This window comes from Leopardus geoffroyi, chromosome C1 (assembly GCF_018350155.1).
Source record: "Leopardus geoffroyi isolate Oge1 chromosome C1, O.geoffroyi_Oge1_pat1.0, whole genome shotgun sequence".
NCBI classification, from domain to species: Eukaryota; Metazoa; Chordata; class Mammalia; order Carnivora; family Felidae; genus Leopardus; species Leopardus geoffroyi.
Genome location: NC_059328.1, coordinates 150,044,648 through 150,059,952, shown reverse-complemented (window position 1 = coordinate 150,059,952; position 15,305 = coordinate 150,044,648). Strand labels below are relative to the sequence as shown.

General features: G+C 39.7%; 1 protein-coding gene across 22 annotated transcripts in view; it reads left to right on the top strand.

Moving 5' to 3' along the window:
* The window catches only part of RBMS1 (RNA binding motif single stranded interacting protein 1), a 219,520-nt gene that overhangs the window by 169,718 nt on the left and 34,497 nt on the right, over positions 1–15,305 (top strand). For all 22 annotated transcript variants that reach the window (XM_045479975.1, XM_045479983.1, XM_045479987.1 and 19 more), the window contains 2 exons: positions 5,459–5,517; positions 10,373–10,464. In XM_045479975.1, the coding sequence (XP_045335931.1) occupies positions 5,459–5,517; positions 10,373–10,464 (151 nt within the window). The remainder of the gene's footprint in view (positions 1–5,458; positions 5,518–10,372; positions 10,465–15,305) is intronic.

Here is a 15,305-nt window from a genome sequence, read left to right as displayed (position 1 = left end):
CAGGTTGCATACTCAATCTGCCCTTCACTGGCAGTTCAGCTATTAAAACAAACAAAAACCATGGGGAGCCTGGGTGGCTCAGTTGGGTCAAATCCGACTCTTGATTTCAGCTCAAGTTATGATCCTGAGATCAAGAGATCGAGCCCCATGTCAGGCTCTGCACTGGTAGTGCGGAGCCTGCTTGGTATCCTCTCTCTCCCTTTGCCCCTCTCCCTGCTCACTCACATGCTCTCTCTTTCTGTCTCTATCTTAAAACTTTTAAAAATTTAAAAAATAAACAAAAACCAATCATCTTCTATACATGAGCAATATCCCACCTTCGTCAAACTTAAAATATATTTTTTGTTCACATTATAAGTGTATACTTTTTCTTACTGTGTTCCACATACTCATTGCTTTTTCAGGTTTAATAATGTTCCTAAAATATTCCAAAACACAGACACTGCACATAACCCTGTGGTATCTTAAATAAATTTACAACTGGAATGACCAATGTTAAAATAACTTATCAACCACTGTCGCCATCTGTTGGTGGTGGGTGGGTTGGACTCCACTTTCCAGAGCCTGGGCTTGTAACTTGGAATGTGATAAAAGCCATGAGTTCCCTAGTACAGGAGTTTGTGCACACACGTGTGTGTGTGTGTGTGTGTGTGTGTGTGTGTGTACACGGGTTGCACACGTGTGTGTTCCATATATGCACGCACGTTGGACAAAGTCTAAAGATAGGCACTAATGTGCTTTAACATTCCTACCCAGGACTTCCGGTGATACTGACATTTCAACCTACTTTTCTGTGTCTTCTAATTACAAGTATGCATTTCTTTTGTAATTAAGGTAAATTAATAAAAAGTTAGAGCTTAGGAGTGACTGATGGGGGCAGAGGAGAAAATGAAGTTTTATTTACTAAGTACAGACTGAAATTTACTGAGATGAAAGACATTTAAGAGGAAATGGGGGAGAAATGTCTAAAGCTGTGATAGAAGCACAAGAAATGTTGGTAGATTATCCACAGGAGGTTTTATCAGCCAAGTTCACTTGGGCCAGTAGGTTTAAATGTGAGTCTTTACTTGTTATCCTCTCCCTTTGAAATTCTAATGATTCTGTAGTCACATCTCCTAATTACTCTTTATCCTTTTGCTTCCTCTGGAGTGGATTATCTACTCTTAGCGAAGAGTATTGTATTTTGGGTACCAGAGCTGTGGTCTGAGCCTTGTTACTTTGAATCGGGTGAAAACCCAAAGAATCTTCATATTCACATTTTTCCCATAAAAGTCTATGCTTTGCTCTCTTCTCCTTGGTGTTGTCAGAATATGAATTCTGCCAGTCAAGAGGCCTGTTTTTCCCAACATGTCCCTGTTAATTAATGAGTTGTTTTTTGTTTTTTTTTTTAAGTTTATTTCCTGAGAGGGAGCAAGTGCATGCAGACTTGCCGTGGGAAGTGGGGAAGGGGCAGAAAGAGGGAAAGAAAGAATCCCAAGCAGGCTCCGTGCCGTCAGCGCAGAGGCTAAAGGGGGGCTCAAACTCACAAACCGTGAGATCATGACCTGAGCCAAAATCACCAGTCGCACACAAACAACTGAGCCACCCAGGCGCCCCAATTCGTGATTTTTTTAAACAAAATGCATGTTGGAACAAGGGTAGGTGAATAGTTGCTTTATGAATTTTTACACCTGGGCCCTGATGATCAACAATAGAATGAGACGAAATGTTAATCATCTATAACACCCCCATCCCTGGCCCCACGTTAGTAAATCTTACTGCAGATAGAACCAGTCGTGGGAAATGGTGACTGCTCTAAAGCCCTGCTGTACTTTTTCCTGTTTCTTGAGGTGCCGTTTGATAGACGGTTCATCCCCATGTTCTAGATCCTTTCACCTGTCATCAGAACTACTTGTCCCGTACTCCCTCCCCACAACATGCTGACTTCATCACCCGCTGAGAAGCTACCTTAGCCAGGGCCTGAGTGATGGCAAGTGCGACATGTTCCAGCCTGGTGATTTTAATGAGGTACCTCTGACACTGTGGGAAGTGTAGGTGAGTGGATAGCCCCCAAAAGAAGACAGCTTATGAGAGGTAAACCCTGCTGCACCCCTCAGGTAACTCCATACGGGCAGTCCACTGACCCACTGCAGTGCCGGGAGACGATAAGGAATACTAGCAGCACAGACTGAGTGGAAACTGGTTTCTGCCTGAGAGTCACAGTCTTTCAGGCTTAACCCACAAATCATGGTAAAAACCGCAGTAGAAAGCAAAACTGATACATTTTAGAAATATCTCTTCTCCCACACCCCCCCTCCCATCCCTCTTTCAGCCATGAACCACATGTTTATTTCTTGTGTTTAACACAAACAGAAGCTCTGCTTTGGCTTGAAAAGTAAGTCTACTCCCACTTGATAAGAAGAGGTCTTTGCAGGTAAAATACAAAGAGGGCTTCTGCTTGGTTCCTCTCCTTTCATACCCTCAGTGTATAAAGGAAACTTGTTTCTCAAAATTATTTCATGAGTAAGTTGCAGTGAAAAATGAAACACAATTCATTTAAGCTTTGGGGTTTTAGGTGAGATCTTAGGCTTAAAATTTACAGGAGCTTTTGTTTTCCCATTTGCAAAAATGGGAATAATAGCACCTACCTCCTAAGATTGTTGCAAAGTTAATTAAATAAGATCATGCTACAAAGTCCCTGGCACAGTGCCTAGAACATAAGTAGGAATTGAGTACATGTAATCCCTTTTCTGGTTTCTTACAAAATCACAATGGATTTGGATGAGGAGATTAGGGATGGGTTCATGGAAGAGAAAATGTTTGAACAGGTTCTTCAAGTTGAAGCATGGGTAGAATGGGATAATGGTGGGATGGATGGGAGAGACATGTTTAAAGTGATGTTTAAGGTAAATAAAAGCAGACAGGGTTGGAAGCTCCAGATGCTGGAGGCAAGGCAAGAGCTATTAGCTATTATGTGTTTTTTGCTTGGGTCTAGACACAGTGAAGGGAAAGGATGAATATTAGAAACACATCAGAGACAAGTCAGAGGAGTTACTGACTGCCTGGACTCAGGAATGCCTGAGTTGATGGTGTCTGTAAGATCTCGAGCTTGAGGGGTGATTGGGAGTGAGATAGTGCTATTGAATGAAAAAGACAGGGAAGATGTGTTTGTGGTTCTTTGGGGATGGGATTTAGAAAATATCGGGCATTAGGTGACATTGAATGAGATATTAAAGTATCTTAATAACATACTAAGATATTTAAGTTGAAAGCGGAGGAGACAAAAACTAAAGTGGGGGGGGGGGGGGGGGGAATAAAACAACAACAAACAACTCCAAAAGGAGACAGGCACCATCAGAGAAGATGCGTTAAACAACCCCATAGCACTGGATGGATTTCCTAGGCAAAGGAAGGGTTGAGATGAGAGTACTTGGTTGAGGAGGGAGAAGAAGAGGCTGAATGGGCAAAGAAGAATGGAAAGAGTGCCCAGAGAAGTAGAACAAGATCTGGGGAGTCAATTCAGAGCAGAAGAGGTATGGGTTTCATAGATGTGGAAGTGAGGAGTGACCTCAAAGTAGCAAAGAGACCAGAGAGAACAGAAACCCGAAGAGAGTGTGGCATGGATTGAGTTCCAGGGCTACCGGGAGCCTTTTCTTTTTTCCTACTTCCCACTCCTCTCTTTCCTTCCCATCATTAGTGTGGAGGGCAGGACCAGAAGGGTAGAAGGCCAGCCCCTGACCTTCCCTAAATTTCCTTTCTTCTGTGTGGTTTACAAAAGACCCTGAACTCTGTGACCTCAAGCAAAGTCTCTTAATCTCTGTGACTCTCAATCCCCTTATCCCAAATTGGAGCTGTACTAACTTTCTTCTTCCGTACTTTTGGAATGGTATGAGACAGGAATGCAGTCTAAAAATCTTTTCATCCAAAACTTGAGCAAAGGAGAGAGCACTGGTAAATATCAAGCATGTAAATAACCTACGTAGAGAAATGGTTGCTAAAATCACCTATTTTTTCTGATTAGCAGATTCTTTTCAATTATTACTTTTTTTTTTTTTTTTCCTGGTAAGCATAGTGACCTGTGTTAATGTTGTTATAAATACTCAGAGTCTCTACAGGGAATTGAAGGTGTTTGTGCAGCATTATGCCTCTTGGATGTAATCGTCTTTTGAACCTTAAATTATCTTTACTTTCATGCCTAGTTAGTAATCATTTGATTACATGATTACACAGAGTAAAAATTAACTGAGGGAAAGAGGTGGCTCAAGCCATTTCTTTCTTCTTGATAAAAACATTTCAGCTTGTTCAATGCATAAACTAGAAACCTACAGTATTCAGAATGGTTTAAAGTGCTGCACAGATGCTTCATTTCTTAAGCTTTTAAGACTTTTTAGTCCTCAAGATCATGAGAAAACGTGAAATTTTAAAAGTAAAACATAGGAAAGTAAAATCTGAAAATTGACCGTGTATAAATGAGGACACAGGTTTCAGATCATGAAGTAAGTTATGTGCATATCTGAGTCCCAGTCATTTTTAAGAATTATTTTTCAAAGCGTTTTTTTTTGTTTTGTTTTTTTTTTCCCTTAGGGTTTTGAAGACAGACATAGATGGCAGCACCTTACATTATGGTCTAGTCACTATAAAGGATATAGGATCAGTACATATATTTAAGCCATGCTGCCCTTTCATCTTCAGTAACAGTGCATTCTGGACTTTTTCCCTTCTTCCCCCAGTGTCTACTGTACATTAAGGAATTTGAACACATTTATACAAACCCTCATTGGTGTTCATTTCTTATACACACATGCATGTACACACACATTAGCGTGTATACTATATAGCTGTTACTGCTCAGTTAAGAGAGATATTAATGAATGTGTTAGCTATATATTTTTATAGATTTGTTTATATAGATATAAACAGCTATCAAAGTCTTAGGTAAAAAAAGACCTGCACCAAATACACCATCAGGCATGTTAAACAAGGACGTGCGTGCACGTGACGATGTGGAGCCATGCAGTGCTGTCTGCAAAACCAAAATGAATAGATATAATGCAGGCAGCTCTCCCCTCAGGTCAGTTTATAAAGTCTTTGTGGATCATAGTACTTCAGTAATTTTGTAGCCTTACATTTGGCTTTGTATTCACATAGTGTTACTAGAAGAAACTTTTTACAGAGCTCATGTTCCTTTTTCTTTTCTTTTCTTTTTTTTTTTTTTTGGTCCCAAGTTTGTCAGGTAAGTACCTCTGATTCCTCAAAGTTCAACGTCCAACTGTAATCCAAAGATTCAAATAGCAGACCTAGCCATTCCCCTTTTTAGTTTAGAGTTTAGAAGTCTCATTTTCTGTCCTCTAAGTATAGAACATTTTGTATCTTAAAGTTTGCAGATGTTTGAAAAGTATGTGTGTTCTCTGGACTTAGATGTTAACAAGTGTTCCTTGATTTTAACTTCTCCTTTTTTTTTTTCCTGTTTATCTTTTAGATATGGGAAAATAGTCTCCACGAAGGCAATTTTGGATAAGACAACGAACAAATGCAAAGGTATCTTCCCTTGGATGATAATCTACTAAATCCTAGCTTTAGGAAAATGATGGAATTTTAAACCTGATCTTTGGTTTCAGAACTACCTCCATTCTATTAAAAAGCAAGTCTTATGTGTCACCCAGTTCCCGTCTTGCACAATGTCAGCATATGCCTTTACATTGGTTCCTGGTTGAGTTTTGGCTGGAAACCCTAAGCAGTTAGCAGTTTGCCAGAATTGCAGATCGGACACCAGTGGAGCTAATGTGCAGGATACTGGTTGGCATTTAGCCGCTACTTTTAAAAGGGAAGTAAAGTTAGAAAATAGCTTTTCTTTCCTGAGCCCAAGGAGATTAGAGCTGCTTACTGAAGACCATTGGACTGCACTAAAGAACTGAAAAGATTACATATTGTGCAAATTGGCTCTATTAATTAGAATAGAGTAGTTTTAAGCAGTACTTAATTACATGTTTCAATACTCCCAATTGTTCTGTGCTGAATGCCTGTTGACAATATTGGCAGCGGGGAGGAGAGAACCATTTTCACTGACCAAATTGTAATAGGGAGGGGAGGTCATATCCCCCTTTGAAATATGCTGCTGCATTAATTTGATGCACTGACCTTCAGTTTTCCATGTAATTAGGATGAGCTCATCCAGCTCCATGAGCTGGAAGAGGAGGCGTCTACAGTAGGCAGTGCTGATGCTCCCCAGTTCTGACTTTTAATGATCCAGCATCTTAACAATGGGCATGTGATTTCTAGGAAAGGGGAAGAATGGAGTCAGCTGACTTTGAGTCGAACTACTGACCCCATGAATTGAAATAAGGTTGACAGGAATAGGCAGAGAAGGCAAATCTCCTCATTAATTAGACCCTAGTTTTTCAAGTAGTGGTGATGGCTGTGGTTTAGCACCGTCTGAGAAAGGCAAAGAATGTAAATGAACCCTATGGTAAGGCCTCGCCTTAGAAGCCAGCCATTTCCTTTAATCTAGACGTGAAGTGGTTCATTGTATTTGACTCTTCTTCAAAGCTCCTAAATTTAAAGAAGCCATTGTGGCCAATATCTAAGCTCCTGTTGAAGCAACATAGCACATTAAGACAGTTTTGCCTGGGGACAGGGAATAAAGCATTGCTTTATGTAGAGAGGTACTCAATAAATATTTTAAATGAATTAAACTAGAGGGAGTCAAATTGTAGACTGAACTGTTTACATTTAGTTGCCAAGGTTAGCGTCACTTCACATATTTGTAAATGATTTGGGCAAGCAGGACACAGAAAAAAAAATCTTTTAGTTGTATAAAGCAAAATGGGTTTTTGCAGGCATAAAACAGGAAGCTGATCTCAAACATTTGTTTCAAACTGAGAGAGAAATCGCAGTAGACCAGTGCTTTTATGGCTTTACCCTATCTTTCCTCCCATCCCCACCCCCCCAAAAAGAATCTTCCATGGCAGATCAGTGTGTTTAAAATTAGCAAAGCTGCCCCAGTTAAGTAAGGGTGAATTCCTCACTACGCCCCTGCACTGAAAATTCCTACGTATTATGCACTCTTCTCCAATGAGAACTTATTCCCTAGAAACCAAAATCCATAAAATGTGCAACATGGTATAGAAAAGGTATAAATAAAAAATACTCCTGCTAAATGTAAACTGTTTTCATAATACAAAGCCTTAACAGTTGGAAAGTGTTCAAAGGTAAGTGGAGAGAGTTGTGCTTTTAGAATAAGAGAAGGAATAATTCGGAACTGATTTTCTATACGCCACATCTCTTAGAGACCTTCTCTTGAAGTGAATCGAAGGAGATACTGCTTTGTGTGAGGGCAATGACAGGAATCTTTTAGGGCTCTTTGTTTCACACAGACTCTCAGGAATAGATAGATGTCAGCATATGTGAGGGGTGGATAGGGAGTGAGGGGACCAAGGAAGCAAAATGGGTTTATAAAATCCTGGAAGTGAGAATGAGGGCGCTCCTGAAAAAAAAAAGTAATTTTAGGACAGATGAGAAGAAATAACACAACATACCTCATGATAAAGACAAATAACATGTTAGCCACTGATAACTTGAGAAGGTAGGTAGGTGAATGGATGGATAGATGGATAAATAGGTAATGCATAAGAGATTATATTCACATAAATGGAAAGTTCCTGTGTTATGTACTAATTTTTTAAGGTTGACTGTATCAAAGAATTTTACACCTAGAAATTAAGAGACCTTAGAGGTCACAGAACATTTTTTTTGGTCACAAAGCAGATTTTATAGACACTATCCAAGAAAGAAAATTACACTGAAGGGAGAAACATTGCTCTGAATAACATGTACCTTAGTTATTAAATGTGAAAATTCACCAATCAGTTGCGCTCCTGCATTTCAATTTTTGTCCGTTTTTAGCCAACTAAAGGTATTTAAAAACTTGCCAACACTGGTATATATGGCAGTTCAGGACCAAAAGACAAAAGAAAAAGAAACAACTTACAAAGTATTGATGATGACACTGATTAATTATTAATGCTTACAGAATTATATACAGGACTAGAACACATGCACGCAAAATAAAAATGGGTGGCCAGTGAGAAACTAAGGGTAAGAGCAAGAAACCTCAGGTTCCTACAGAAATGGCCTGCCTATGTTTCCTAATAGCCAAAGCAAAAACAGAAAACATAGCTATTCTCATGGATCAGTCACTACAGTGTGGAGGAAAATCCAGGAAGCAGGACATGCCTGGTCCTGAGAGCTGAGACCCCTCCTGGGGACCCAGTGTGAGGGTGTTGTGTTACTTAGTGAATCCCACCTTCAGAAACATCTTTATACATATATTTATAATGAAACCCATAGAACCTGTAGTTCAAATTTGCATACTGTCATATTTTACTAGAAAGTGATACAATAGAGAAAATGGAAAAGGGCACGTGGTTGCATGCCTATCCGTTATGTTTGTTTTAAAGCAAATATTTATGAAACAGCTATGTGGTTAGAAAAGGATGTAAACAACTAGCATGCAACCATTATGGATTTTTTCCTAATAAGAAAATAACAGATAAAATGATACTAATAGTACTTGACTGGTAATAAATTCAACCACAGTTACATCAAAATTGAGATCCTCTGTCTCTTGTGATTTATTGGCAACAGCAGAATTGTGCGGAGGACACGCTTAAATATCCATGAGTAGGAGTTACATCATTTCATTGTAGTTGGGTATTCATTTATGGCCTGCTCGAGTTGTATTTGGTAATAAAATACGTACAAGGGCGAGAGAGTGTGTGCCTGTGTATGCCCACGGAGGGATGCATATTAGCGTTAACTACAGGTTTCTACGTAACACTCGGAATATGTTTAACCTAATTTCTGATGTGGTAGTTGAGTAGCATTCTCTGCTTTTACCTGAGCTAACTCTTCTTTTTCTTTCCAACCTGGCTATTGCTCCACTGTCTAAATCAAACTAGGCTTTATTTCAGTCCAATTCCAAGTAATAGAAGGAAGCTGCTTCTTACTTCAGCTTTAACTAATCGAATCTCTACTGAAACATCTATTTCTATAATTGATGGCTTACTCTGTTTCATTACAACTTGTTTTGTTACCAGACAGTATTTTTGGTACTAAGAGTGCACACTGACCTTTGAACCTTTTCCAAGCTTTGCATTTGGCCTTGTTGATCTGTATGTTGGTCTGTTTTGGCACTAGGACTTCACGGTCTAAACTATCTTTACGATATCTACACAACAATGATAGGACTGGCCCTTCTTCTGTGCAGCATCCTAACAGTGTTTTTGTTTTTCAAAATACTCTTACTCATTGAAAATTTATTTTGTAATAGGTTTGAGTTCCAATAAAATCTCTGTTGGTATTTTTGCCTGGTTTCCCTGATCTTTTAAACAGTGTGTTAAATACAATTTAGCTTTTTGCCTATAACTTAAGAATGATCACAGGGAAAAATCAGAGATTGCCTATTTTAGTACAGTGATATTCACTGGATTGTGCGAAACGCATGGAGCTATTGCTCTACACTGAGTGAGTCCTGTTCTTTGTATAGTTTTCCTCTTTTATCGCTTGTTGCCAGTTTTCACTGGTAAGTACCATCCATATGCTTCTTTTGTAGCAGCCCTACCCTTAGCCTGACACCCCCCTCCCTTTTTCTGCTTTTGATACTTTGTGGCCAAGGAGTAGCTGACCAGCTTGTTAAAAATGTTTCTAAAGCTATGGGTAAATAAGCTTTAAATCAGAGCCTCTTTGGGGAGGTTTAGTTTTAGGTTTTAGAGCATGAACTGCTGAAACAGCTCTTTTGGGTATCTGGAGGCATTTTTTACCCCCTTCTTTAAGTGAAGGGGGATCACGAGGTGTATTTTAAGTAAACAAGTAATCATATTTTTAATCAAGTACTAAAATTTAGATTATTTTATATTTGGGGTATTTAATGGGTATTCTTAATTTCTTTGAAAAATATAGTTTAGTCTATGGAATAAACATTTTTGTTCCTGTCATGTCTTAAGTTCCAAAGGATTGTTCTATCCTTCTCGCCAAATCGTTAGAAATGCTATTTCTCTGAAGTTGATTCCCTCCCCTTTCTTTTCTTAACTTTGGTTGGTTAACTTAGATGTCTTTTTTTTTTTTTTTTTTTTTCCAGTAAGTATAGGACACCTGAGAAAAGGGAAAACTGTTTTGTTTTCTTTTTTACTTTGAAGGGACATTGGTCTAGCTCATGAGAGACGACAGGGAAAGACAGCCTGAGAAGGACGCTGCATTTGCAGCTGTCAGTGCTAGACATCTGTCAGGACGTCAGGGTTTCGTTTCTGCTGCCCACATCGGAAACCAACTAGAGTCATTTTTTTTTTGCTCTTTACATTATTAATGACTTAATAACGAAGTGTGTTTTGCATTTCAGGTTATGGTTTTGTCGACTTTGACAGTCCTGCAGCAGCTCAAAAAGCTGTGTCTGCCCTGAAGGCTAGTGGGGTTCAAGCTCAAATGGCAAAGGTGAGTCGAGAGCCAGTCGTCGCTGCTCTGGTCCCTGGCTTTGGTTCCGAAGCCTGGCATTGGTGCTTTGCCTGTCACTGCGAACATCCTCCCTCCATCCCAGACAGCCTGGGTCACTTCTGAACACCTGTCCTGTGCCCCCACATCCTCAGTAGTACTTTAAGTGAGGTGGAAGCCACAAATGCTATTTCGAATCTGTACACAAGTCCGACATTTTTAGACACTGCTTATTTATAGGTTAGAAATCTCTTCTTTAGTAGTTCTACAGTGGCTTTACTCAAGGGTTGTTTCTGATGAACTTTTAGCATTCTAGATGAAGAATATTGTTAAAGTGAGGTTTATGCCCCAGTCTTTTTATTGCCCAAATGTAAACTCAGGTTATGTCATACTTAGTACCTGTAGGGGGCACTTATTCAGAAATTCATATAATTATATGCATTTTTTTTTTTTTTCCATTTGTGGTCCTTGAATTGCTGTGGGAAATATTTTCAAGCCTGAAACTCACCAATTTGATATTTTGTATATCCTTTTCAAAAGATCGATAATTTTATATTCTCTGGCTTCTTGAAGTACAAAGGAAAGTAATTTTGTGCTGTCCTCTGCTACTTTCTGGCTAGTAGCATGTGATCATTCCCTCAGGGACATTCCCATTTCCAGAAGGAAAGATTTATAGAAGTTAAAGGGTTCTAGGAAAGAGATAAGTTACCTGCTAAGACCTTGAGGCTCCTGAAGGACACAGGTGCCCTACGAAGATAGACATTTACCTTGACTCAAAGATTCAACTTCATGAAAGATGTCAGGAATTACTGAAAGGAATCACCTTTCTAAAGTAGTCCTTGACTTTTAATATTTTTAAAGCTTTGAATGGAGTTGGATATATTTTTTTATGTTTGTTTATTTCTTTATTTTGAGAGAGAAGGAGAGAGAGAATCCCAAGCAAGCTCCACACTGTCAGCACAGAGCCTGACACAGGGCTCAAACTCACAAACCACAAAATCAAGAGTCGGACACTTAACTGACTGAGCCACCCAAGCGCCCCAATATTTGGACATAAGTTGGACATATTTCAGATTTTCTCAAACTCCAGAGTAAGAAGTTAAAATAAACTGAGGGGCACCTGGGTAGCTGGATTGATTAAGTATCTGACTTAGGCTCAGGTCAGGAACTCGTGATCCGTGAGTTTGAGTCCTGCTTCGGGCTCTGTGCTGACAGCTCAGAGCCTGGAGCCTGCTTCAGATTCTGTGTCTCCCTCTCTCTACCCCTCCCCAGCTTGTGCTTCCCCCCTCTCAAAAACAAAAAAAAATTAAAAAAAAAAATCTATAAATATTAAGTATCATGATTTTCAGATTGTCTATACTATAGAGTAATTAATTCCCTGTGGCATTATTGAAAGATCATGATTATGAGGATTTTAAATATATTTCATTATGATTGTGCAGTACCTGTGTTGTATAATGATTTACAGAATGTTTAATCTGCCTCTGTAAACAATGGATAACCATACGTTTTATAAGCAGGACTTTCAAGACACAGTCAAAAAAACAACTCTATTTTTCCCTCTACTCTGTCCACTTCCTCTGTTGTATAAAGTTCCTGCTTCATCCTCTCATGGATAATATCCAGGGCAGGTCCCATGACTTTCCCCGCCACTCTCATTATCTTAAAACGTCCCTTCCATTGCTGCTTTCATTCCAGGTCTTTCTGATAAATTTTTTTTCGGTAGAATGCCTCTTGATTTTTTTATATCCAAACGTCACGGAATAGAATTATCTTTCGACACATTTTCAGCCATTTCTAAATGTACTTACACCAAACAATATGATATTTTAAACAAGATGTTGTATAGGGAGTCTCAAGTTACGTTCTAAATACAGTTTGTAAAGTGTCAGAATCACATGGAGAGGTTTTGAAAACTGCAGAGTGGGCAAAAGAGATAGGTGTCTCGGCTGTCACTGGTGCTAAGAGAAATCACAGCTTAAACTGCAATTGTCTGCTAACAACTGTATTGATTACTTGGTGATCAGGAAGCAATGTTTTAAAGGTTTATATCCCAATACAACCATCTATTACGTGGGTATATACATACATATGTAACAAATGTATTTAAGTCACATTTTAGGAAATTGTAGAAAAATAGGAAAATAAGTAATGACATTTTAGGAAATTGAGGGTGGTGATTAATGTGTAATACATTATGATTTTTTATTATTTGAAATAATGTGGAATGGGATCCTCATTAACATTTTGATGCTGAACATCTGATTTTTAAGAACACATTACTGATTTTGTATGTGTGATGCCTCTAATTTAAATGTCCAGTCCTGGTGGGTTTTGTTGGCTTGTTTGGACTTTTTTTTTTTTTTTTTTTTTATGAAACTTTGAGTATCCCATTGAAGCTTTTCCCTTTTTCCAGCTCAGGTCTGCCCTAATTTGTAAGCCTACAGCAGGATAGGAGCATGATTAGTTTGTCTCCTGTTTCCCAAGCTTGTTTTTCCTGTGCTTCCATCAGCTAACTAACTGTGATTTCTTGCCCCCTATGCCCCCGCCCCACCACCTTGGAACAGTGGTACAGGATGGGAAAGTTTCTTGACCTGACAGTGGTATAATCTGGTATTAATTTCTCTGGCCAGACAGAGAGCTAATGTTTTCCTTCGTGGAATGCTTTGGGAGGTTTTCAGAGATCTCTTACACCACCACCACCCCTAATTGATCTTCTCCCGTGGTTCCTCAAAACTGGTAAATATATGCCTCAGCTCCTGATAATCTAAGAGTCTAACTTCAACCCCTTTCTGCTGGGACCTCCTTGCCCTTCAAGGCTGCCTTCTTGGAAGGATTTAACACAACGCTGGGCCAGTTGTACCCTGCGTGGCCCTCATCTGATCTGCGTTTGGCAACTGTCTGTGGGAGAGTAGGTAACTTACTAACCACACTTATATGCCCCTTCAACCAGCCTTTTGCCTTTTAGATTCCTCAGGTTTAAGTCGGACATTGATCCATTGTATCCACCAAGCTCCACGGCACACAGATCAAGCCTCCTGAGTGGTCTGTTCAAGCCCCTCTTGCTTGACTCGCAGTGATAGGGAAGCAGCCCACATGGTGAGACTCAGAACACATCAGCATTTCTCTCCACATACATGTTCATCCTCAGCCTCTCCAATCTCTCGTAGCCAGACGGAGGTGGGTGGTCAGCTAAGCACCCCAAACCAGTTCTCAGCAGCTCTCTTTAGGTGGTCTGGTTTCTCACTCTGGAATGTCAGAGTGCCAACCGTTGTTTTGTGGCTTCTGCTGAAACCAAGTTAGAAAGAGGGCTATTGAACAACCTGTTACAAATGCAAAGACCTTCTTTAAAGCAACCCTAAGAGCACTTACCTAGGCATCTTTTCAGTGCCAGTGATATTAAGCAGCGTGGTCTATGAAATAACCACTGTTTTGAAGGACTCTTTACGCTGCATTTAGTCAAAACTGGACTGGGTCTAGATTGGCACATGTCAACAGTGCACCTGAACGCCACTTTCCTGTGGATTGATAATGAGCACTGTTCAAAGGCCTCCTTAGGAGACTTGGGTAGTGTAAATTGGCCGGGAAGAGTGATCCCGCTCTACATCATCTGTTGGGAAGGAACAGTACGTAGGTTCAGAGATGCTGGCAGTGTGCCAACATCCTGCTCTTCATGAATTTCTGAATTTCTTTAGGTCTCTGTGGAAAGATTGAGTGTCCTGGACCTGATTTATTTTTTATCATATCATTAAAGTTACAAAAGATATTTTAAATGCTAGAGGGTCCATTGTTCTGTAGCATGGCACCATGGATTTGAAGATCTGGAATTGACTTCATCCCTTTATGCTGTCTGGATAAAGGAGCACCTGGCATGCACCTTTTGTGGAGACAGTTTTTTAAAAGAAGTTAAGGTCTGGCTCCCATGTTGAGTCATAAGGGACCCATTGCCATCCACTTTTTGCTAGTGAATTAATCAGGATACTACATAAGGTTTTGAAAATTTATGTTGTTACATATTAAAGTCTTGATTTCTTATGTGATTAGAAAACATTAAAGTGCATTCCAGGGAAGTCAGGGGGTGGGGGGTGGGGTTCAGGGTGAGGAAGCGTATCACATTGTTGGACACATTGGGTACCTGGGTTGAAAAAGGACTCCCCAGATACTCAGAACTGAAGTGCAGAATTGAGAGTGGAGAGCATTCAGCAGCAGAAATGGTTTCTTATTCATGTTTTAACTTTCAGTACCTTTCTTGGTACCTGGCATAGGGTAGATACTAAATGTTTATTTTGTTGATGACCAGAGAAGCCAACTAAGTGATAGAAAAACTTTCTTCCTAGCTTGAGCAGATAGTGACAAGAATGGGATATTTAAAAATTAGATTTGTTGAGCTCTGTCTATAGACTACCCTGATGAAACTTATCAAAAGCTTTTGCCAAAGGCTCAAGGCCATTCCCGTTTCTGTTAAACTTGGCTTTGTTTCAGATGTGTTTGTTTTTAGAATAGAAGACTCAGAATCAGTAAAGAGAAGAGAAAATTTCAGATACCAAGCTAAAAAGACTTAACAACCAAATCAACATTGGTAATATCTGTTAATAGAATGACTTCTCCAGGCCTTTCAGCACTACCTCTTAAGGCCTGCTGGGAGTCAGCAGGCCATCATATGCTCTTTGCCTGGTGGTGAGCGAGCACATTTTTTTTTCCCCCAGTAAATAGGCAAAGGAGCAGGAATTTAATCCCCCTCCACACAGAGTCCAGCATGCTTCAGGCAGTTTATATTCACATGCCTGTAAGCAGCTCTCGGCTGGTTGGTGAACCTATTCAGTACAAGGGAAAACAGATGTCTG